The sequence below is a fragment of the Lissotriton vulgaris genome, chromosome 3_1 (assembly GCF_964263255.1).
Source record: "Lissotriton vulgaris chromosome 3_1, aLisVul1.2, whole genome shotgun sequence".
NCBI classification, from domain to species: Eukaryota; Metazoa; Chordata; class Amphibia; order Caudata; family Salamandridae; genus Lissotriton; species Lissotriton vulgaris.
This window is the reverse complement of record NC_141689.1, coordinates 612,367,105-612,390,475: the sequence shown is the minus strand read 5'-3', so window position 1 is coordinate 612,390,475 and position 23,371 is coordinate 612,367,105. Positions and strand designations below refer to the sequence as shown.

General features: G+C 43.7%; 1 protein-coding gene across 1 annotated transcript in view; it reads right to left on the bottom strand.

Annotated features, from left to right (window-relative positions):
- ADGRV1 (adhesion G protein-coupled receptor V1) overlaps positions 1 to 19,175 on the bottom strand; it is a 1,865,288-nt gene extending 1,846,113 nt beyond the window's left edge. Inside the window, exons 1-3 of the mRNA XM_086963519.1 lie at positions 18,986 to 19,175; positions 10,228 to 10,412; positions 861 to 1,010 (exon numbers count right to left, since the gene is read on the bottom strand). Of these exons, the coding sequence (XP_086819645.1) occupies positions 861 to 1,010; positions 10,228 to 10,412; positions 18,986 to 19,175 (525 nt within the window). The remainder of the gene's footprint in view (positions 1 to 860; positions 1,011 to 10,227; positions 10,413 to 18,985) is intronic.
- Between the last annotated feature and the right edge of the window lie 4,196 nt (positions 19,176 to 23,371).

Below are 23,371 nucleotides of genomic sequence, written 5' to 3'. Positions count from 1 at the left end.
AAAGTTTGCATTATTAGCATTTTTATTGCACTATAATCTCAAAGGGAGAGCTATGCATTTAGGCCATTATTACAAGTTCTCTGTATTTCTGTATGGGGATACAGGGAACAAGAATAACTACTTCCAGGTTTTGGCCTTGCACCTAAGTAGTACTTTTTCCCAGAAAGAAATGCATACCCAGGATCACTGAGTCCAATTCCGTGTGTTTATCAGGGCCAGACTGGGCGTAGCGGGCTCCGGGCGTTTCTCCGTGGACCAGAAGGGAGGGCGGGGGCCAGTTTTGGACCCCTGGGGTTGGGTTTTGTTAAGGGTGGCCGGTTTTGCAGCAGTGCTGAAGTATCAGCTGCCTGTAACACAAGCGGCAGTGGGGGTGGTGCTTCTCACTCGCATCTCCCAGCCACCCTAGGGGGCCAGTTGAGCTGATTGCCAGGGCTGGGTTCAGTTCCCCGTCCGGCCATGATATCTATCCTATTCTGGGGAATATAATGTGCCCAAACAGGCATCTACTCACCACCTTCTTGGATGCAAGGCTTTGATTTGGCCCCGGTAGAAATGGCAGGAGGCTCTAAGAGTAGAGGGAAGACCTGGAGGGAGCGTTTGGTGCTATTTCCATACTGCAGGAGGAAGCCAAGCGAGGTTGGGTACAGCAGCTGGGCGCACCCGCACCTCGATCAGATCTGTAGTTAGTGTTTCCTAGTTTCAGATTCCCAAGTCTGCTATTTATCAGCTGTTGACTCAGGGCAAAGAGTCACTGAAAAACATATGTGTGGAGCAGATCTCACTTCTCCTATCTGCACACTTATTAGGATATATGCCCCCAAACTTTATTTTATTGTAATTTCTTCTCTCTTTCTTCTTACCGGTAAACTTAAAAGGAAAACAAATGTCTCGTCCGCCTCTGGAAGATCATCGTCAAGGACAGGTATGAATACAGTGCGGTTGGTTTCTGTAGCAGGGATAAATGCAGCGGTCACAGTTTCCACAAAGTCCAGAGTGTTAGGTCCTAGTAGCTGAAATGGAGACACAAAGACAAGCTTTTAGGCTTGGTTCTGGTTTTAGGTATGAAATTGTGTATATGCTTGCACATAATACAGCGCAAACAACATCTGTCTTTATATTTCTACATTAACATTCAATGTAGTAACAAGGTACAAAAATAAAGTACATTCTTCATTCAAAAGTGAAACTTGAGTCTTCCTTTCAACTTGAAACACTGCAGAAACCTATGGAAACCGATGCCATAACCCTTTGATGACAAACCGAACACTTAGTGACTGTAGAGTAGTAGTAACTATAACAGTAATAACTTCTTTTGCAAAGTGCTTCAAAACGCACGTCTTTCATTTCTAAGCGTTTCAAAGAAGAGGCATTAGTTTTCTCCAATTTATGGACCTCAAGTTACAATACTCTTAAGGACAGAATACTGAGTTGGCCTCGAACAGGACTGCTATGTGTCTTACTGCCAGCGCAGAAAGCCCTCATACATTTCATCAAATGATGTTACCTTAAACTTACTTAGAGAACCTGGAAATTCTGTGCCTTTCTCGGCCTTTGGATCTTTGCCACGGTTTTCGAATGGAGCATTACACATCAAAAGACATTGCTAATTACATTTGATGTTCAGTCAATAAAGAGAGAGTTGGTGAAGTTTGAAAACGTTTTATTCTCACATTTAGTTGATAAAATGAAATGTTTGTTATTTTATTCAAATTAGCGGCAAATTGATTACAGAAAGAACAAGAGATAAAATTGATTAGAGCAAGCATAGAAAAAAACAGCGTGTTCCATTCAGAGTAATATCCCTGTTCTAAACTAAAGGACCTATTCTACCCTAACAAGAACCCATAAAGAGTTCTTTCTGGAAAAGAGCAAGTAGATTTTGGAGCAGATTCACTTAGCTAAATGGAAGAACGAACTCCCCATAAAGGGTTGTTCTGGAGACTCAGCCGAGTAGGAACCATCTATAAAGAGAGAGAAGGAAGGAATCACAACAGTAGCTATGATCAGCATAAAACAGAAATTCTCCTCACAATTAGTAAGGAAAAACGAAAAGAATCATCATAGGCAGTAACTTATGGCAAGTTGGGCTAGCACAGTAAAGTGCCAAGGGGCATAACATGGTAGGGATGCACGGAAAGAGTCTTGAGCTTTCTAGCTAGGAGCACGTATTATATAGAAAGCAGCTAAACATGTTGTAAAAACAGGTGCATTTCATCATCTTCGTCCAAAGGTAAGTCTTCTGATGGTCTGCCAACCTTCACCCTAATTCCCACGGTAAACGTTCACGCCAGCATGAAGACAGTTAGAAATGGCTACAACGTGTTACAAGAAATTAGATCTACGAAGATTCCCATGAGAATGTTTTGAAAGCCTACTCTGGTAGCAGTCTGGTTTCTCACTATTTAACAATCAACTGTTCTATGAAGTGAAACATTCAAATTCTGGAATGTCCTGGCTAGATCATAAATTGTAAGCTGCAGCAAGCATTTTCTTTCATAAATACGTGTTTATTATGCAAATGTGGCAAATAAAACAATCTAAGTACAGTAAAATTATATGGTGTGAGGGAAGAAAGAATATATTTTCTTGGGACTCCATACATTTGACAAAACGTCAAGGGATAGAGTTTGATTCGAACGTTAAATCACTATATTTATTAAAAGCATTATTTTTCTTACATTTGTCAGTAATGAATACATGTGGGGAACGACAGAAATAAAAGCTTTCTGTAGAATGTAAACAACATTTTCACATTTCTGCGTTAAAGTAAAGGTACATTTTCTGACATTTAGCTTATTATACAGATTTGTTTAATATATTTCTATATCATTGTGTGGTAGAATTTGAGTGAAAGTGTTCAGCTTTATCACTACTGAGGCATCTGTCGGTTGCATAGTCTTTGGATACAGGTTTATTCATTCATGTGGCATCTTTCTAGTATCTCTGAACATACTGGGACCTATTCATATGTGTACATTTGTTTATAAACATAAGTTTCCAATTGGAAATACCTTTTTTTATGACTGCCAATAATTCACAAATGAATTCCAGGCAGATGTAATTGCATTTACTACTGCAGACAACTACACCACAACTGCAGATAAAGCAACAGAAGTAAATCCCCATCAATAGTCAGGAAGTGGGCGTTTCAAAGGTATGGCTTGTCTTAGAAGTAAGGAATGCCAACAAACATACATTTGTGGGCATGGTCTGCCCCCTTTTCTCCCTGAAAATGGTGGGAGACTTACACCAACCAGAAGCTGTAATAACTCCCCCTTCAGAATGGGAAGGAGAAATGGATCACCCTCAGATATGCTTGGCTCTCAAGGATGAGCTTTCTTTTTTAAATTCTAAATATGGTATTGTTTTCTTAGATCCAGTACGAAACACCAAGCATGTAATACATACTTACACGAAGTCTACGAGAACATGCTAATGTCAGTAAAGATAAACATTGCTTTTACCTACAATCTTGTGAAAAGGGGAATATACATAAACAGAGTCAAATTTCAATTTGTCTGCAGGTAGAAGGTGGTGCCTCACAAGGGCAACATTGAGTTAGGAAGGAACTTTCTTAAGACAAAACAAAAGTTTTTCTCACAGAGACAAAAACTGTGCAGTTGGAGAATTCGAGGCAGAGGAAATAGGACCTGAATGGACCTGTCACATGACATTCCTGCTAGTGCACATGGAATTGTAGGCTTTACACTTAGGGGACATATCATTCCCACGTGACACCAACAGCTTGAAATGCCCCTCTGTTGTATGTCCAGGAGTTGGATAATATTCTGGCTTTTTGGAGAGCTTTGAAAAACATTTTCAATTTGTCAACCCTGTTTATGTGGTTGTCTTTCATGATACCTTGCTGTGTTTTCAGTGCGAGGACGCCTCTTGAAGTCTGTGCACCGTGCGTAAGCCTTTTGTAGATCTGTGTGAAGGGTCCCTACATACTGCCTGAGTGCATGTAGTGAACAGATGATCAGTTTTTGCATTATTTTAGCATTATGATTAGTAGTGTGAGTATGGTGCATGACTCCATTTATCCGCCCCCTTTTAGATGCAGTATGGGATAACTGTTAGGTATAACTTGGGTAAGAGAGGGTAGTCCTCATGATCTTTGTGGGCAAGGTCTGACAGATAATGACTGAATGGTTATATAGGAGTGACTGATGCCTTCCTCAATCATAACATTCTGGGAGGAACGAGGCAGCAGCTGGAACTGGAAAGCATGAGCGTGGCCTCACCTCTAGCGAGACAGATGCTTAACACCCTTAGTCTGTGGTATTGCTAAATAGGGAGATCATCTTTCAGGCACTGGGTGTGGATTTATTTAATTATTCATTCTTTCTGTTTGTAACCCCTTCTGTCTGTATGCCTCTTATGTTTACTTCTCGGCACCAATAAACTCTGCATTAATGCACTTTATAAATAAAAATAAAAGGAAATAGCAGAAAAGAACTTCAGTTATAATTAGCTATCATCCATGTAGGAGTGGAAAGAGTTCAAGTAAAACCTTAGGACACACTATGAGTTTAAGGTACAGATTTGAAGAGTAAATGATCAAGCATGTTGGAATTGATGTGGAATCAACTAAGGGTCATAACTGATGCACAAAATGCAATGTGGATCCTCTCACTGAACTGCTTAGAGGTCGAAGTGAGCTCAGGGTGTTGGACTCATGTTGCACTAGGATGCTGTCATAGGCATATACAATTATAGCTCCTGTGGGACGTCCTGAAAGGTAGATTTGCAACCTGCATTGCTAGGAACTGCAGAGCATTAAAAACATAACTTGTTTTTATTTCAGAGGATCGCGAGACACCAGCAATGGATGGTAATGATTGTCTACTTGAATTACAGGAAGATGCCCTTGGTTAGGGAGCAGTAGGGGGTTTCTGACAGGATGCTTAATTGGGGGTAGAGAGTACAGCAAAGTTGTAGCACTACAGTTGTTTGAAGATGTTAGATATGTTGGAATTATTTTTGACTAATCGATTAGATACTGCTAATACTCTTCATATCTTGTATCTTAATTCAATCCTAAGTAGGTTAAAGAATGCAATACTGGCAAGTATAGGTATGGCAAGGAACAGTTGACATGGACACGCTGGGGGATACTATTAAGAGGACTGAACTGCTCCTTTTTTATTTCTTGGTGTTCTTTCTTAAAAAAAAAGCTGGATTTCACTATGCCACAAAAAGAAACCAATGTGTGCATGAAGGGGCATTTGAGCTTTGGTTTACAGTGTGGTGTGTCCTTCTACTATCTGAATCCAGAATATTCCACACAATATCCCATCAGTTTCTATTTGTGTTATACAGCGCAGGCAGGGTCATATCGTTTTTTAGGTCTCACTTGGGCAGCCAATGTGTCTCTCTTTGAAACATGCTGTATCTACAATATGGGCTTCAAGCACAGGCCATCTTTTTCATTGGTTCCTGTTACTGTCGATTGTAAATGCCAGCTTTTGTTTTGTGAATACACTTAGTAGTCCTTCCTTTTGGACTTTTGTAGCCTGCCACGAGGACCGCCCCGGTTACATGTGTGCTTACTATTCAGGTTATTTTGGATACTTTGAGTGCACTTTTTTTTGTTGTCCTGTCTCTGCTCATGTTAAGTGTTCGTGTTTTTTTTACTTCGTGTGTCGGATTGATGAAAGGTCCCCGGACGCTTCATATGCGGTGCTTGACCTTTCTTAACAGCCACCGCGCGCTCTTCTTTTTTCACTTTGGCCTCCTTGTTCATAAGTGTTGGGTTTTTTTTTTTACTTTGGGTGGCATGTTCATTAAAAAAAAGTGAGCGGCCGTTCCATTTGCCACTCCCCAACTGGGCGTGTTTTGCCTCTCGTTACACAGTGAGACCGCCAGCAGCACTAGCAACTAAAGAATGAGCTAGAGCGACTCAGTGAGTTGAATGGTTGCTGTAAACAATGATAGTGAACTGAATATCAAAAGTATGTACATTAAAAGGGAGATTATCCTCTCAGGTCAGTAAAGTAATTACTATAAGCTGCACAAAAGTAATATTTGTTAATCAATGGTTCCAAATAACAACTGGCCCTTCACAATTCTGCTTGCATGCAAATGGGGAGTCACAACCCATAATAGTTGTGAATATTAAGGGATATCAGATAGTCAGTAGAGCTCGCCCCTGCACTTAAGCACATACACACTCTTGTCCCATATAAATAATATCTTCGGTCCACACCCCATGTATACTTTGAGCCAGTTTTTACTTTTTCCAATGCTCCACTATCAAGCCACACCGTTTTCATACATTTTATTTTTTTATCATCTCAACTTTTCCTGTACAGTCTGGAGAGTAGGAGCAGAGCTTACGGAGTCCGAGGGGTCAGGGGCAGAGTGGCAGCAGCAGAGGAGGAGCACCCCGGGTCTCTGCAAAGCTCGGGCTGCTCTTGAAACCGGCTGTCCTTAGTCTCTCTCCTTCCTCTTTTTCTGGCTCAGCTTGCCATTGGCCTGCTCCTTGCTCAGGTGTTTCGTCCTCCTCTTCCTACTCTGCCCCCCTTAAAAAGCCTCTCTAGTCAGCAGGCTCTGATTGCAATTTTCTGTCTGTCTGTCTACTGCCTAAAAATGAAAACAGAAAAAAGGGATTCATCTGAGAAACCAGCTGGTTTAGTGCTACAGCCATTTTAAATCTACACAGGCCAACTGAAGCACGTTCTTACAACTGAGAACAAAACACAATTTGAAGGGATATATCAAGTATGTGATTTAATTATTACATGCTGACTAGTGAATTGATTATATAGTTGTCTTAGATGTTTTTTATTTGAACTATTTAAATTTGCATTTTAATTTAACTAGGCAAACCTATTAAGTATGTGTTTATTCTTTATATTTTGAACAAATTGTGAGAAATTTGTGTATTCCTGTCTAGACAAACTGTACATAATATCTTTTTAAAATGGCATCCGTGTTGATCAAGAGGCTGACAGGGAGAGTGAGTGCGCAAGAGCGAGAGAGGGACTGGGGAGTGGGGTATCGAGCAAGACCTCTTAAACTACCATTTCCTAAACTGTTAGGCTGTCAAGAGCAACAATCTTGTGGCTGCAGGCAAAAGTACGCAATTTACCAAAAACTTAATTTTTTTTACCCTTTATCCGTACATACTTCAAACAGCAAATATAAATAGAAAGCCTTTTTAAATGTGTTGTAGAGCTGCTGGATGACAAGCAATTCTTCTGGATCTTGTTCGCGCTGTATACAACTTTACAAATAAATAAATACAATGAAAACAAAACAGAAAAAGTTGTGTTACAAATGAATACATATGAGTGAGCTTTCTTTAATTTGAGTGCTGCATACGATTTCCATGGATAATTGCTCATAAGCAGGGTGAATAATATAGCGTTGCTAGGGTGTGAACATCTGTTTTGAAAAAGAAAGTGATTTTTCTGGTGACTTTTATTGAAGACAAAAGCTCATCCACACAGGTCTTGGTTTCTGCCACCCTAACCCAAGAGGGTGTTTGTTCTGGCTTCGTATTGGCACTGCGAGGGGCCCGTTACCCTTCATTTATTTTGTTCAGCGCCATAAGAATGTAACCTTGAAGACCGTGTGCAAGTGCCATTCAGGAAAAGGGCAGATCAATGAGCGATGGGTATGAGAGGAGGCAGAGCCATGCAGAAGTAGGGGCATTAACTTTGCAGAATAGTACATCCTTTAAATACTTTAACATATCCCACAGTAGAGAGATTACACTTTTGTTAGCCATGGATTGTGCAAGGCCATTTTCTATGCCCCTGGTATAATAAGATCACCCCATCCATATCCATTTTAGTGTCTTTCGCGTACCTTACGTGACTGGTGTTAATATTCGTCCCAACTCACTGCAATTCCTTTTATCGACATCAGAAGACTGAAACACCAAGCTGGCCCTGACGGGACTTTCTGCAGTTGGAGTAGATATTTCTGCCTATTCTTTTTTTAATTTTTTTTTAATTTCTAATTTTTTTTTATACACGTCACAATACAGATTCAATATGTGTCAAGCGAATAACAAAGAAATAACATTGTGCACCATCGCAACACTCATGACTCCCTTCGGAGATATGTTAAGCCCTTGCCGCTCTACATTATCAACATCAGTCTAGTGATTGGAGCGTAAAGAGGCCAGTGTTCCTGCCTTCTATATGTGGGTACATGAGTGAGTATCTAAACCCAGACAGGTAGTTTAGACGAAACTGGCCACCAGTAGGCACTTCTCAAATGCCCATCAGTGAGGATACCTGGAATATTCACTTAGCGGCACGTCACTGACGTGACTCACTTGGTGTCAAGGGCAATCCATGACCTTCTCCTATAGCACTGGCTCTACATTTTGCAGTGTGTTTGCCTCTGTACCCTGAGGTGTCTGTGTTACCAAGTACGTTTGCAGATGGACCCAGGTATCCCGGATTCGGGAGCTGGGGGGGGTAGTAGCTCAGCATATGTGGTCAGTTGGTCCTGACAATATGTGAGGACCTGCAGTCAATCCTAAAATTTCAGTGAACAGCCCCTTCCCTATTTGCACGCAATTCTGCGCTTGGCCAGGAAAAGCCCAAGTGTACCATATTTCCCGAAGCCCCTCTCAATGTCTTCAGGGTGCCCCAGTATCGACATTAATTTTGTGAGGTTTGAAGTGCAACCTATCATATGGACGCGCACTCCTGCTACTTCTTCCCAGTATGCCTGTATCAGCCCACATGTCCAGGCAAGATGAAGGAAGTCTTCCCCCTCTAAGCCACATCTGATACATCTGTTGTCAGGGCGCAGGCTGTATAACCTGGCTGGCATGTTTTAGATACAATGTAGAAACTTAAAATGGATGATTCGCAGTCTGCTGCTTGATGTTATGTCAAGCAGCAGACTTGCTGACAGCAATGCAACCATTATTTATCAATGAGTGTTGTGCCTAGTTCCGATTCCCATCCAGCCATAGCATCTGTCGTGTCTCGCTGGTGGACGCCGGACAAACACCACACTTCGCACACAGGTCAGTTGCTCAAGTATTCTTTATTTCTGTATCTCTGCTGCGGATTACATACACGTCCGTTCCCTCTGCCCGTCCTGGTCAATCTGTCCCCTTCCTGTCCCCTGACCGGATGTGGTGTCCAGTGACCTGGTCACCTCCCTCATGACCCACAGGGTCCTAGTGTCCTCAGTCCCTACTTGTCAGGTCACAACAGCATCCCGTGCCAGGTCTGGGGACTCAGGCTGAGCAGAGTGGTATAAAAAAGAAACAAGGTGGTGCATGCCAGTGGAACTGAGCAGGGTATGTGGCATATTAAATGTGGGAGGTTCCCTGGGAAAGTCAAGAGTGGGACCTTAACATTGTATCACAATCTAATGTAGTGAATTATGTCTAGTGGTGTTGGTGCTTCCCTGGCAAAATATTCTTTGTTATTGAGAAAGAGACCATCAGAGTATATCAGCCGTAATGACTTCAAACAAGGTTTTGTACATATGGCCCCAAATTTGCGACAACACAAGTGATGGGTTTACATCGCCTTTTCTTATTGCGGAATTTATTTTGAGGATGGGGACGAATTAAACAGAGGGCACACTTAATTTATAAAGCACTAGTAAATCAGAAATAGCATCAAGTACCCTATGAATATAACAATACCCAAACCATTCCTAATTGCAACTAAAACGTAGCTCGGGCCACTTTGAACGCTTTTAAGAGCTGAGAGAATTTTGTCTAAAATACATTTTCAAATGGATTAATTCCAACAGCAAAGACATAAGACTGTTGTTAAGCATATCGTGAAGTGAAAGGAAAAATATCCATATACTATTATTATTTCAAATTTAAATTTAAGCTGTGACTCTGCAGATTTGTTGTGGCGATACTTCTGGATTCAGCAGTGAATAAGCAGTGTGTAAAAGAAATTATTTGATCTTTGTGACATGGCTGATTCATGGGGGCAGTATACGTAAGCCGTCAGCCACCCCTCCCTCTACCAAGGAATCACTGGCCAACATTTTGTGTTGACCAAGGGACTGGGAGTTAATTAAATTAGGTCTGGCATTTTGAAATACTAAGACCAGTGTTGTCCCCAAAATCTCTCCACAGCTTCCAAGAAAAGCCGCGTCACTTCCCCTCTTTTCAACAGTGACAAGAAATGTAAGTCCGTGTAATTGGGTCATGTTGTTGGGTCACAACATTGTTGCAGTGTGTTGAAATGAATGAAGGATTAGGTGTTGAAGCCCGCGAGTACTTACCGATACAATGGCGGTAATATTTGCAGGCACTCCCGTCCTCTCAATCACAAGGCGGATGACCGTCGTGCTGCTTTCATTGACAAAGAACTCAGTCTGTCCAGCGAACTTTACTTCTGTCTGTCCAGCAGCAGAATGAATGATTAGCACTAGTAGAAAGTTACTTAATACAAAAAGGGGGAGCATGTCTAGAAATAAAGAAAGAAAAAGCGAGCTGTTAGCAATATGTTGTACATATAAGAGCATATAAAAATGCAGCGTAACACAATCTAGTCTCAGAGTCCTAACTCGCACTAGCACATAGAAACAGAGCATAGGACACCAAAGGCGCATTTACAAACAGCAGATTGTAATAAAAACTGGAGAAAAAAAATCACTAGCATGAACGGAAAGATAGAGCAGGCATAATATGTTTGGCCTGCTCACACACACAACATTTGTGCAGGTAAAATTCTACCAGAAAGAAATCTCTGCATACGGGAGTGGAACACAAATGTTGATAGGCATATTTAACTTTATTCTGTTTCTCCAAGTGGAACATGTTTCATTACACCCAAGTTAAATGCAGGGTCTTCCCTCTCCAGTCTCTTGCCACTCCACCCTGAAAGTGCCTGTACTCCTATATTTGACAGGTGTGCATTTGCTAGCATTCCCAATATGGGGAATGACCTTCACATTTTAGGTGAATGCCAACAATCCTAGGAGTTTACATGTGTCCAACAACTTTACAGGTAAGCCCACGAAGAAACACCCACACACCAATCCATAAGACTACATATATGAATGTGGATACTCCATTCTTCTACCAGTGTAAGTTCTGTAGGTGCAAACCGACTTGGCACATGAAAACTTTTGCCACTCCCGATTCTTAGAACTGGTGATGGGAATTTCCAAGCACAATTCAAAAAATGAGCACCCCTATATTGATACTGAGAAAGAATATTTTTTTTTATTTGTGAGAAACCGGGCCTTTTTGCAGTGTTCTCCCACTTTTGCCTCTGTTGTGACTACTAGAGGCTGGTTTTCTGACTCTGATTGTGCCCCAGGCTCTACTAGCAAGACCCAGGGCCTGTGCTCTGATTAAAAGTACATATTAATTAGGTATAATTACAATTGGAACTGACAACCTACCTGTACAAATCCCTAGCATATGGTAGGTTTATGCTTTTAAAATAAAATTATATGCAAATTTGACTTTAGAATTAAACGTACTTCCAAAGTCTAAAAAAACATTATTTTTACATATAAGTCAGCCATAAGGTCTACCCTAGGTGGCCCCAGGGTAGCGTGCCATGTAAAAATAAGCAGGGACATTTTAAAATATATTTGATATACGGTGTCCCCATTGTAGAACATTGGCTCTATATGCTAACAAAGGAATACTTTAATAATGTATATCTATTGACAGGAGCAAGCTAAAAATGTACTTCAAGGTATGTAAATGTTAATTAGAATAAAGCCAACAACTTGCCAATGTTGAATTTACTATAACTATCACAGAAAAGAAGTTATAGAACTTTATTTTCCGATGTATTAAAATCAAGCCTTTCAGCAGCCTCTCCTTATTGGCCAGACTTTGGCAGGCTGAGCCAAACTGCTCTGATGAGGTGTGAAGTGGCCTGCATAGAGACAAAGGTAATCTGGAGAGAGGAGATCTGCAGCTGCAAAGCAAAAGGCAAGGTGGGGGTGGAGTAGCCAAACTAGTCTTGAAAGAGGGAATGACAGTTAGGATAGGCCACAGGCTCATCCCTGCCTCCTGCGCACCCAGCCAGGCAGGAGCCCCAGTAATTCAATTGGCAGAGGGGCTGGAAGGGGGCTGTTATGGAAACTTAGCCACACCACTGGGTTGGCTTAGCCAGATCTTAACCTCCAGGAGAGAGTTTCTTCATTTTGTATTTTAAAAGAATAGTGCTTTCTTGGACAAGCGTTCTGGGACTTTGGAGGAAGTTGTAATACTCAAGGGTGGAACCCTGCACCCCATTCGTCAGGGATGCCTTGCTGCTTGTCACCCTAGGAGCACAGATAAATATGTAAGACCTGCCCAGCAACTCAGATCCCTGCCTTGAAACTATAAGAAGAAGAAGAAGGGCTTCCCTGCTGGACCCTTGGACTGCAAAAAAGAGGACTGCACTCATAAGGACTGCACCTGCAGCACACTTTGGTCTTCAGCCCAAAAAGGACCCTCCCTTGTTCTGAAAGTTGAATGAGTAGACTCCTAAAAGTAACAGGTTAAAAGAGCTTCACCTGCATCATCTCCAACAAGAAGAACTCAGCTGACCACCTTTGTACGTTTTGTGCTTAACAGGAGGACTGTGCCTACATCATGGACACACCAATCAGTGACACTGGGAGTCAGGCAGAACAGAAAACTGTCCCAACTTGCAACAGTCCTTCTGCTGCTCAGTGGTCAGGGTGGAAGAGAGGTTTACACCATCCACTGACCCCTCTTGCTCTGTCACAGACAGGAGGTCAGGAAGAGGCTCAGTCCCCTCCTCCATTCTATCATCAGTCGCTAGGAGCATGCCCACTTTGGACCTCTCTAAGTGGGGCTTCAGGCGGCTGACATGCAGGACCCGCAAAGGGTTCCTGGTAGACCGCAAGTCCACCAAGTAGGTGACATTGCGCTTGCGCTCCACCACCTCAAATGGTCCAGTCGACTTATCCTGGCGGGCTCCACGGGGGCAATGACCCAAACTTTCTGACCAGGCTGAAGCTCAATCAGAGTGGCATTCTGATCGTACCACCGCTTCATCTCTTCCTGGCTGACTTGCAGATACACCTGAGTGAGTTGCCTGAAATGCCTAGTGTGATTTCTGAAGGCCAGCATATAGCTATATACATCCTGGGGAGGTTTCCTGGGAGCTTTCTCCCAGCCGTCTTTTACCAAACTCAGAGGTCCTCTTACAGGGTGACCACACAGCAGTTCAAAGGGACTGAACCCTAAGGACTTCTGTGGCACCTCTCTGTAAGAAAAGAGAAGGCATTGCAAGAGGACATCCCACTTACGCATCATAGGTTGCTCAAGATCCATAATCATGACTTTGAGGGTCTGGTTGAATCCCTCAACCAGCCAATTACCTTGGGGGTGGTAAGGAGTGGTGAACTTGTAGGTTACACCACACTCCTACCACAGGGACTTCATATACTTGGATATGAAGTTGGTACCATGGTCTGTCACCACCTCTCTGGGGAACCCCACACGGGAGAAAATTCCCATCAATGCACGACCCACCACAGGGGCCATCACAGTCCGGAGAGGGATGGCTTCCGGGTACCGGGAGGCATGGTCCACCAAGACTAGGATGAACCTGTTGCCCATGGCTGTCTTGGGATCCAGAGGCCCCACAATGTCAATGCCCACCCTTTCAAAGGGGGCGCTGACCACAGGGAAGGGTTGGAGAAGAGCCTTGTGCTTCCTCCCACTCTTAGCACTTTCCTGGCAAGTCTGACAGATCCTGGAATGTGTATCTGAACTCTTGAGCGTTTGAGGCCAATAAAAGTGGGTGACAAGCCTTTCAGAGGTCTTGTCTTGCCCCAAATGTCCTGCTAAAGGCACATCATGAGCCAAACCCCATAGGAAGGCTCTGAAGCGCTGGGGTACCACCAGCACATGGGCTGACCCAGGCTCAGTAACCTTAGGCTCGCTATACAGGAGACCATTCTCCCAGTAGATCCAATATGATCCAGACTGATCATCTGCTGCCTGGTTTGAGGCCTGTTGTGGCAAACCCACAAGAGAAGGGCACTTTTTCTGCTTCTCACAGGACTCTTCCCTGGAGGGTCCTCTTTCCTGCTGCCAATGGGTCAGCTCAGGCAGGTCCCCCCGCTCAGCTACTTGTTCTCCTGTAGGTTCCAGGGCAACACCCTCAAGGTCTGCCTCCTACTGGACCGTGGAAACTTTGGGGGCCGGTTTCTCGTGCCCCTCTGCCTCTTCTCTTTAAGGCAGGCACCTTGGCCCCTCTTTCAGGCTCCAGGCCCTCTTGAATACCATTACTGGTTTCCATTGACCAAGTGGTCACACACGCCCACTCAGGCAGGCCCAACATCTCTAAATGAGCTCTTAGCTCCACCTTAGCCCAAGGGGAACTTGCCCTTCCATACCAACAGGAATGGCAGGCCTCACAACGACTTGAAGAGTACCTGAGACCCCCCCCCAACTCAAAAGGAACCCGAGCCACCTTGCAGTGGCCCTCTGTGTTGTCAAGAAAACCAACAACGTATTTGCCTATACTGATTCTCATTTTATGACTCAAATCATCAAGGCGCCAATAAAAAAATACTGTCTGCCTGCTTGAAATAATTCAGTCTCCAGAGGGCCCAAAACAACAGCAGGCACCTCACTGCGGGTAGAATTCCCAGCAAGGGAATTCAGGGGAGCTAGTGGTGAAGTCTTTGTGGCCCTGAGACTTCAGAACAGAAGGCAAGCTCAACTTTAAGCCCTTGGAGATCTTCCTCAATATAGTAAAAGTACACACAAAGTTCCTTTTCTCCTTTCTTTGACAATAAGTACCCATTGCAGGCCAACCCCAAACAGCAACCAGCACAGGGGTAGTCTCCTCCTTTAGCTTCCTTGGTTTCTCTTCTTGGCAAAGGGTTTGTCTGTATTCCCAGAAGTGATCTAAAGTTCTGGGGTCTTGGTCCCAATATTTGTACCAGTAAATCATTTGTCCTCTGAAGGCAGAGGGTGCTTGTGCCCAGCCAAAACCAATTCTGTGCAGCTTCCTGGCAGGAGGTGGAGGCAGCATTGTTGAAAGCAGACCTGGCCCAGGTAGCTGAAAGGAAATCTCCTCCCCCTACTCTCTATTCTATGAGGGCTCAGGTCAGTGAAAGGATATCTCCGACCCCCACTCTCTATTTAATGCAGGTCCTATTTAGCCCAGTCCAGACCCCTCAGACTGCTAGAGCCAATGCCCCTATCACTCACAAACCAGACATGGAATACACAAAACAAGCAGAGGCATGCTGGATGGTTAGGCAAGAAAATACCTACTTTCTAAAAGTGGTGTTTTCAACACAGAATGTAAAAATCGCCCTCACTAAAATATGTATTTTAACATTCTTAAATCAGGCATACTAAACTTGAATTTCTACCTAGTTCCCTGGGTCAGTTAGGATTATAAGATGTTATAATCAAACTGCTCATTCTGGCCTATGAGAACAGGTAGTCTTGCAATAGTGAAAAACGAAATAGGCTGTAATTCACTATCAGGACATGCCAAACTCATTAGGGCATGTCCTACTTTTTATATACAATGCACCCTGCCCATGGGGGTACCTTGGACCTACCTTAGGAGTGACTAAGATGTAGAAAAGGGAAGGTTTATGGACTGGTAAGTGTGTGCACTTGCCTAGTCGACATGGCAGTTCCATGTTGACTCAAATTGCTGTGCACCTGATGTGAAGCGGAATGAGTTTCTCGCCAAGATTAAGGGCAGACAGCTATAACCATGGCAAATTAATAAAAGCTGCACATTAGGACGCACAAGTAACAGGCAGCGTCTTCGCATCACATGCATATTGAAATACGACCTAAGCTGTAACACGGCAAATTTATAAAAGCCGCGCATTAGGACGCTCAAGTAACAGGTAGCGTTTTCGCATCAGAGGCATATTGAAATACGACTGAAGCTGCAACACGTTTCTGACCAGTAGCAGGGTACGGTCAATAATAACAATATCCCATGAAGCTAACCCGATAGGAACGCAGAAGAATTTTAACAGATCCACAAAAGAAGTGAGAATAAAAAGTGAAACACTGCAATTTTTTTTAAAAACAACGCTGTGTTGGAACTCAGAAAAAGGATTAAAGACATAATTCTGCGGAATTTAAGAGCAGGAGACAAAAAATGTTTGGTCTTGATAAAGATGGCACTATAAGTGAGATACCATCGAAACGCGTTGACGCTGGGGTGAGCACAATTCAAGGATTAACCAAACCTAGTCGAATATTGATGGGATCGAAACATTGATTAGGAGGTTTTTAGAATCCAGTTTGAATGTGTACTAGTATTTGACAAGGGGCTACGTCATACTGTAGTTTTGTCTCTTCTTTTTATGCTGGGCATAATTAGAAACTGTTAAGTCAATTATTGTACATCTTTTTGTGTCACAATAGGAATATTTGTGGGAAGGAAAATTGTGTTTTTATAAATTGTGTAATATGATGTGTTTTTAACTGTTTATATAATGGAGTGAAAACATTTTTTTAAATCATTTAATAAACGCAATAACAATATAGTACTTACATATTGAATGAAATAATTGATTTTTTGGTGTTTGTTTGACTATTGTATTTTGATTTCATTTGGGTCAAGGGAACTGTTTCTTGCCTAGGTCTGTACCTCACTTCCCTTGATACTACTAAGGGGTCCCTCTCTCATTTTTTGAGTCCCAGACGGCACGCAGGCTCTGTAATGGCAGCCCTGAGGCACATTTTATAAGCTGCTTCTGTGGGTGGCACAATCAGTGCTGTAAGCCCACCAGCAGCATTTGATTTACAGGCCCTGGGCACACATGGTGCACTGTACTTGGGTCTGACTAGTAAATCAAATAAGCCAATCATGGAGTCACGAATCCAATACAACACTTTACATTAGGGAGCACTTGCACGTTGGCACTGATTAGCAGTGGCAAAGTGCCCAAAGCATCTAGACCAGCAAAAACATACAAAAACACAGGAGGTAACAGCAAAACAAATGGAAGGGGGAGCCATGACAATGGTGCCAGGTCTAACAACCTTCAACTGGGCTTTTAAGGATTTGACCAGGTGCATGTGTAGTCCCCATGTCCCAAGGAGAAACTCCGAGACTCTGAAACCTTAGATTAGTGTTGTGGACCCATAAAGACCCACAAGAAACATCTGGAGAGGAAAGACTGCCCTGCTGGACCCCTGCACTGCACAGGAGAGGACTGCACTCATGAGGACTGGACCTTCTGCACTCACAAGGCTTCACAACAAAAGTACTTAACCTGTCTTAAAGGATAAGGAGTGGAATCCCCGAACAGCAGGTAGAAAAGTTCTGAAATTGCTTTCTGCAACATCAACCATGAGTACAACTCTAGCTAACAAGATTCAGCTGGCTTTTACTCGGATTGGCCAGGTGCATTGTGGGGGTTGTTGTTCCGTTCACCAAGAGGCAAACTAGAGCTTCTGAATCCTTGGCTGCTGCTCTGGTCCACTTTCCTGTATAATAAAAAACACATCTGGAAGTAAGTGTAAAAGTTTAACATCGCGAGAGGCCTGGACTAGACTTTGTCCTGGTCCAGTGTGACCTTTTTTAACCCTTCGAGTGCTATTTGCTTCAAAGCGTTAGTTTTACTTTTAATCTTTAAATAATCCTATCTCTGGTTCCCTACATTGGATTTTTGGCGTTTGGTGTCATTTTAATCATACAAATGTTCCTAGTGTATAAGTTGGTATTGGTTTTTATTCTGTGTTGAATCTTACTTATTTAATGTATTGGTGTTTTCAAATACTTTACACACCTGTATCCTAAGCCAAGCCTGCCTTCTCACAGCCAGCTACCAAGGTTTAAGCAAGGGAATCATTTATGAGATCCTAAATAGGCCCTATATTCTGATTATGGCCTTATTACTAGTGGTAGGTACCTATTTACCCCACTAATAAACTATATTTCAACTAAAATTAATAATTAGATGTAAACATTTTCTACCATCATGAGTCCTTAGAGCAGGGCTGTGAATTTGAATTTGAATTTGAATTTAAAAACATTTATTAAGCGCACATATACCTGGCGGATTCTTGGCGCTGAGGAACGTTAGGGGCTGAGTGGAGACTGTGGGAAAACTTTAAGCTGAGAAGGCTTGTAGAAAAAGATGGGTTTTTAGGGCCTTACGGAAGTCGGGGTAGGACAGAATGGATCTGAGGGCAAGGGGGAGAGAATTCCAAAAAGTAGGACCAAGGACAGCAAATTTTACCCCCCCATCCTCTTCTTTCTAAAACGAGGGACTGAAAGGAGGGACTGGGTGGATGAACGCAGCTCTCTTACCGGAATGTAGCTTGAGATTGACTAATTTATGAACGCTGGGGCAGTTCCAGCTCGGGCCTGAAACGCGGCATAGCCAAGTTTAAAGAGGGCTCACTCCCTAATGGGCAACCAGTGTAAGTTCTTCAATACAGGGGTGACGTGATGTAATTTAGGGAGACCATGAATAAGGCGGGCCGCTTGGTTCTGAACCAGCTGTAGGCGTCGGAGGGCATAAGCCGGGGCGCCATTATACAAGATATTACCATAATCTTGCCGTGATAATACCATTGCCATCATGATGAGTTTGAGAGCAGAGGGAGAGAAGAATCTGGAAATTTTCCGGATAGTGCGGAGAGTGAAAAAACAAGAGGATACCACCATACTAATCTGGGAGTGCAGGGTAAGATTTTGATTTAACGTGATCCCAAGTGTTTTAACTGAGTGGGAAGGTGAGGGAGGGGGACAGAGTGAGGGGGGCCAAAACGTGGGGGTCCAGGGACTGGATGTACCACCCGTCAAGATCAACTCGGTTTTATCTGGGTTAAGTTTAAGGTGGTTAAAGTTCATCCAGTCCCTGATAAAAATCATAATACATTGGAAGTTATGGATGGATTCAGGAGAGTGGGAAAGGTTAAAGATTAACTGGAGGTCATCTGCATAGTTAAAGACAGTGACCTCCAGTTGCTGTAAAGCAAAAATGAGGGGGAAAATGTACAGGTTGAATAAAAGAGGGGAAAGGGAGGAACCTTGAGGGACACCACACTGTACCTTACGTGGGGGAGCAGAAAACCCTTCTAGATGAACAGCCTTGGTACGGTCCCTCAGGAAGGAAGTAAGCCAAGCCAGCGGAGGCCCGCCGATGCCGGCTGCCCTGACACGGCCGAGAAGAATGAAGTGATCGACCGTGTCAAAGGCAGCGGACAGATCTAGAAGGACCAAAGCCTGGGGGCGGTCTTTGTCCATCCCCTCCCTGAGGCTGTCTAAGACTGAAACCACGACCGTCTCAGTAGAATGACGAGGGCGGAATCCAGCCTGGCAGGGGGCCAGATAGCCGCTGTGCTCCACAAAAGAGCTGAGGACAGAGCAGATATGGCATTCCAAGATTTTACCCAGGTAAGGGAGAAGGGAGATGGGGCGATAATTAGTGAGGGAGGAAGGGTCGGCACCAAGTTTTTTCAGTAGGGGAATGATTATAGCTGTTTTATGGAGATCAGGGACCGTACCGTCCCTGAGGGAGTAATTAAAGAATACCAAGGGAGGGATGGGGCAGGCTTGAAAGATTTCTCTCAGGACGGGAGCTGGGCAGACATCAGAGGGGGAGCCTGATTTGACAAGGACCGCCAGAGAAGATAGCGTTTCTCTGGTCAGCAGAGGTATATGATCTAAATGAAACCTATTAGGGGGGGTTCGGGAGCCGGAGGGGAAGGGGGAGGAGGGGGTATGTTGGCCTTAATAGCTGCAATTTTCTCAACAAAGAAAGTATTTAAGGAGTCACAGAGGGCTTGGGAAGGGGGAGGTTTAAGGGAGGTTCTATCTGACAAAGCCAACTCGTGGACAGTAGAGAAAATTTCTCTAGGCTGATTTTCAGCTGAGAGTATTTTGTCAGAGTAATAATTAGTCTTGGCTAAAAGGATTGCACATTTGTATGCATTAAGCATGGATGAATAGTGAGTTTTCAATATTGGGCAGTAGGAAAGCCTCCATGCACGTTCTGCCTGATGGGCAGCTAACTTCTTTCCCTTGAGTTTGTCAGTGAACCATTTGTTGGTGTTATGAGCACGTTTCACTGCAACAAGTTTCAAGGGGGCCACTAGACTGCATGACCTACATAGCCAGGCGTTGATAGCAGCTGCCTGGGAGGAGGAAGGGAGTGCTTCTAATGCCGGGTAGGAGTCTTGGAGGGAGAGGCAGAGGGCAGGGATGTCAACCTTATTCCAATTGCGGGCCCAGACATTCCTAGGAAGGGTGGGGTGCTTGGACCGGTGGAAATCTAAAGAGAACGAAATCAAAAAGTGATCTGACCAGAGGCAGGGGGTGATGGTAGTAGGAGAGATTGGGATGTTCAGAGACCAAATTTTGTCTAAGATGTGACCCTTGATGTGAGTAGGAACAGACACATGTGAGGTGAAATTTAAACTATGAAGAAGGTCTGTGAAGTCTCTAGATACGGCGTCATCTGCGGGGTCAAGTGGCCAGAAATTAAAATCACCGAGAACTAGCACAGAAGAGTGGTTAACTGCTAGTGTGGCAAGTAGTTCCTGGAACTCGGTCACAAAGGAGGGGGTATGGTGAGGTGGGCGGTAGACAAGGACACAGGTGATAGGGGTTTGAAAAGAAGCAGATCGCATCATAAAACACTCAGCTCCCTGGATGATCGGGGAGGAGAGAGTTTGAAAGTGGAGGTCCGACCGGACAATCAGAACGACACCGCCTCCTGCCTTGCCCAACGGTCGATCAGCCCGCAGGGCATAGTAAGAAGAGGTTAGTGATGCAAGGATATTGGGAAGGGAGTCTGGGCAGAACCAAGTTTCTGTCAAGAATAAAAGATCAGGTTTGTAGGAGTCCAGAAACACAAAAAGTTCAAGGTGGTGTTTCACTGCTGATCTGATATTCAGGAGAAAAGCCAAGATGGTAGACACTGGCCTCGAGAGCTGATAAGGTGAATATCCCCGCCCTGAGGCTTCCTGTTCTTAAATACTTTGCTTCTATGTAGCATTAGTTGTGAAGGTGTTAAATTCTCAGGCTTTTGAACTGAATTGAAAATTGCGTATCGGGGTAAATATTGGAGGAATTTCAATGCCTCTATGGGACGTGTCATCCTTGCACGGTGGAGAGTAATTGAAATTGGACTGCATTGAGTTTTTTACCTGTTTAATTTGCACAAAAAAAGAAGTGCCAGGGCCATTGTCAGGAGGCCACTGCAACTTGCACCACCCATTGCCACTGCCAGCACGGCCAATGACAGTACCTCCACAACTTCTAGCCATCACACTGCTACAAGAATGACAATTTAGACTTATTGATGCCACCAAAGCTATAAGAATGGCATGGGTTAAATGTAAATGTAGAGGTACTTGTATAGCGCACGACTACAAGGAGGCCTCTCGGCGCTTGTACGAATACCGCTGAGGAACCCTTCCTGGCCTTTCCCTGTGAAGTGCCCACTCCTGGGCACCCCCAAGGTGAAGCCAGGCATCCTAGCGTTGTTGGGGCCGTTGTGGAGATTTAGCAAACTATTGCCCTGAGTATTATTTATTTTTATTAATTAAACAAACATTGTGCTGCTCGTCCTTAATTTACACCAGCAAAGCTACCATGTGGCATCTGTCATAAGTGCCAGTGTTGACGATTAAGTGCAGGTGCCGAACAACGGAAACCACAGGCTCAAATTAAGCACTGCCTGAAGCAAAGTGATGTGTAAAGTCATGCAGAGGAATCTTTTTTTAATTATCACAAATTGGATTGGGTCCTCTGCACTTATTCCACACTTTCTTGCTGTAGGAATTGTTTGGGCTCACACATTATCCCATAGGGCCTATGCGACCCATGACAGGAGCAGTTCGAAGCCTATTAAGGGTTTACTTAGGTAATAGCTAATGATGACTGACAGCCTGTGACCCTGTTTTCCTCTGGCTAAATATGTATTTTCGGTTATTGTCGCTTCTACACAACAGGTTGACTTCTGCTGAAATGTTTCGTCTCAGCCACACACTATGACGAGACCCAGATCTGTACAAGGGGGAACAATAGCTCCACAGGTACAAGTTCCCCAGCCACCAAGAATCCCACAGGGAAATCGAACATACCAATAGATGCCCTTTATTCAGACCATCAACAAATTTGATTCAGACCCATTGCAATAACTGTGTCTGAGGGGGGAGGAAGACTGTACCCTGGGAGCAACTTTGGCGGTAGACCAGAGAGGACCGTATGTAAAGGCGGATTTTGAGGGTCATCCACTACCTTTTTGGTTGATACTGGTGCTACCCATTGTACTATGAGATCTGCAGTAGTTCCCAACTTACCCCTTTCGGGACAATCAATTCAAGTCGTAGGAGTGGCGAATAAGGGAATGAATAATACATTGACTGAGGCAATACCTGTGAGAATAGGAACCTTTCAAGACGGACACCAATTTGTGGTATATTACTTAAGTCCAGTCTGTTTGTTGGCTCATGATCTCTTGTGCAAATTGAACTGCACTATCTATTGTACCCCCAAGGGAGTGGAACTACAGACTAATGATGATGATGCCACATTTAAAGTGGTAAATCAGAGTCTGTGTACTGAGTTATTTCCTATGTTAACAGTTGAGGAACTCCCACCCGACCTGAGGGATTCCGTCTCTTTGCACGTATGGGATTTCACAGGGGAAGAAATAGGACTGATCAAGGGAGTTGAGGCAGTTAAGATCCACGTTAAACCAGATGCAGAGTTTCCGAGAACACCTCAGTACAATCTGTTACCGGAAACAATTGCAGGAATCAAGCCTGTGATTGAGTCTATGATCGGACATGGAATCCTGAAGGAAATAAGGAAAGCCCATGAAACTCACCAATCATGGGATTGCAGAAAGTGAGTGGACAGTATAGGATTGAGCAGGATCAGCGCATGGTCAATACGATTGTGGTTCCTTCCATGTTGTCCCCTGGTACCAAATCCATCAGTGATACTGTTCCAGTTCCCATGCGAAGTTGAGTGGTTTACAGTAATTGATCTGTGTCAGGCATTCTTTTCAATACCATTGCATGAGGAGAGACAATTTGTATTTGCTTTCCGGCTTGAAGGTAGGAAGTTAGTTTGCTTCCCTTGGAAAGGGAATTCTTGGTTACATTGTGAAGCCTATTATTGAAGTGGTGGTTTGTGTGATTATATTGTGAGGATTAGTTAGAGTTTATAAGTGGCATAAAGCAAACCGAGTTGAGAGGTCACTTAGAGAGCAAGAGAGAAGGATGGAAAGACTGCAGGACAGTCATTATGAGAAAATTAAAAGCCTGGAGAGGTTCAGACAGGGAAGAGTGGCTACAAGTTCTGTTTAGGTCGGTTCTTTCTCCAGGGAGTGCGATTTGTTGTGATGTCACTTGTCATCAGAGGGGGGAACTGATGGAGCGTGATGGTGCTCTAAAATTGTAGGGGTGCATCATAATCATGGCTAGTCC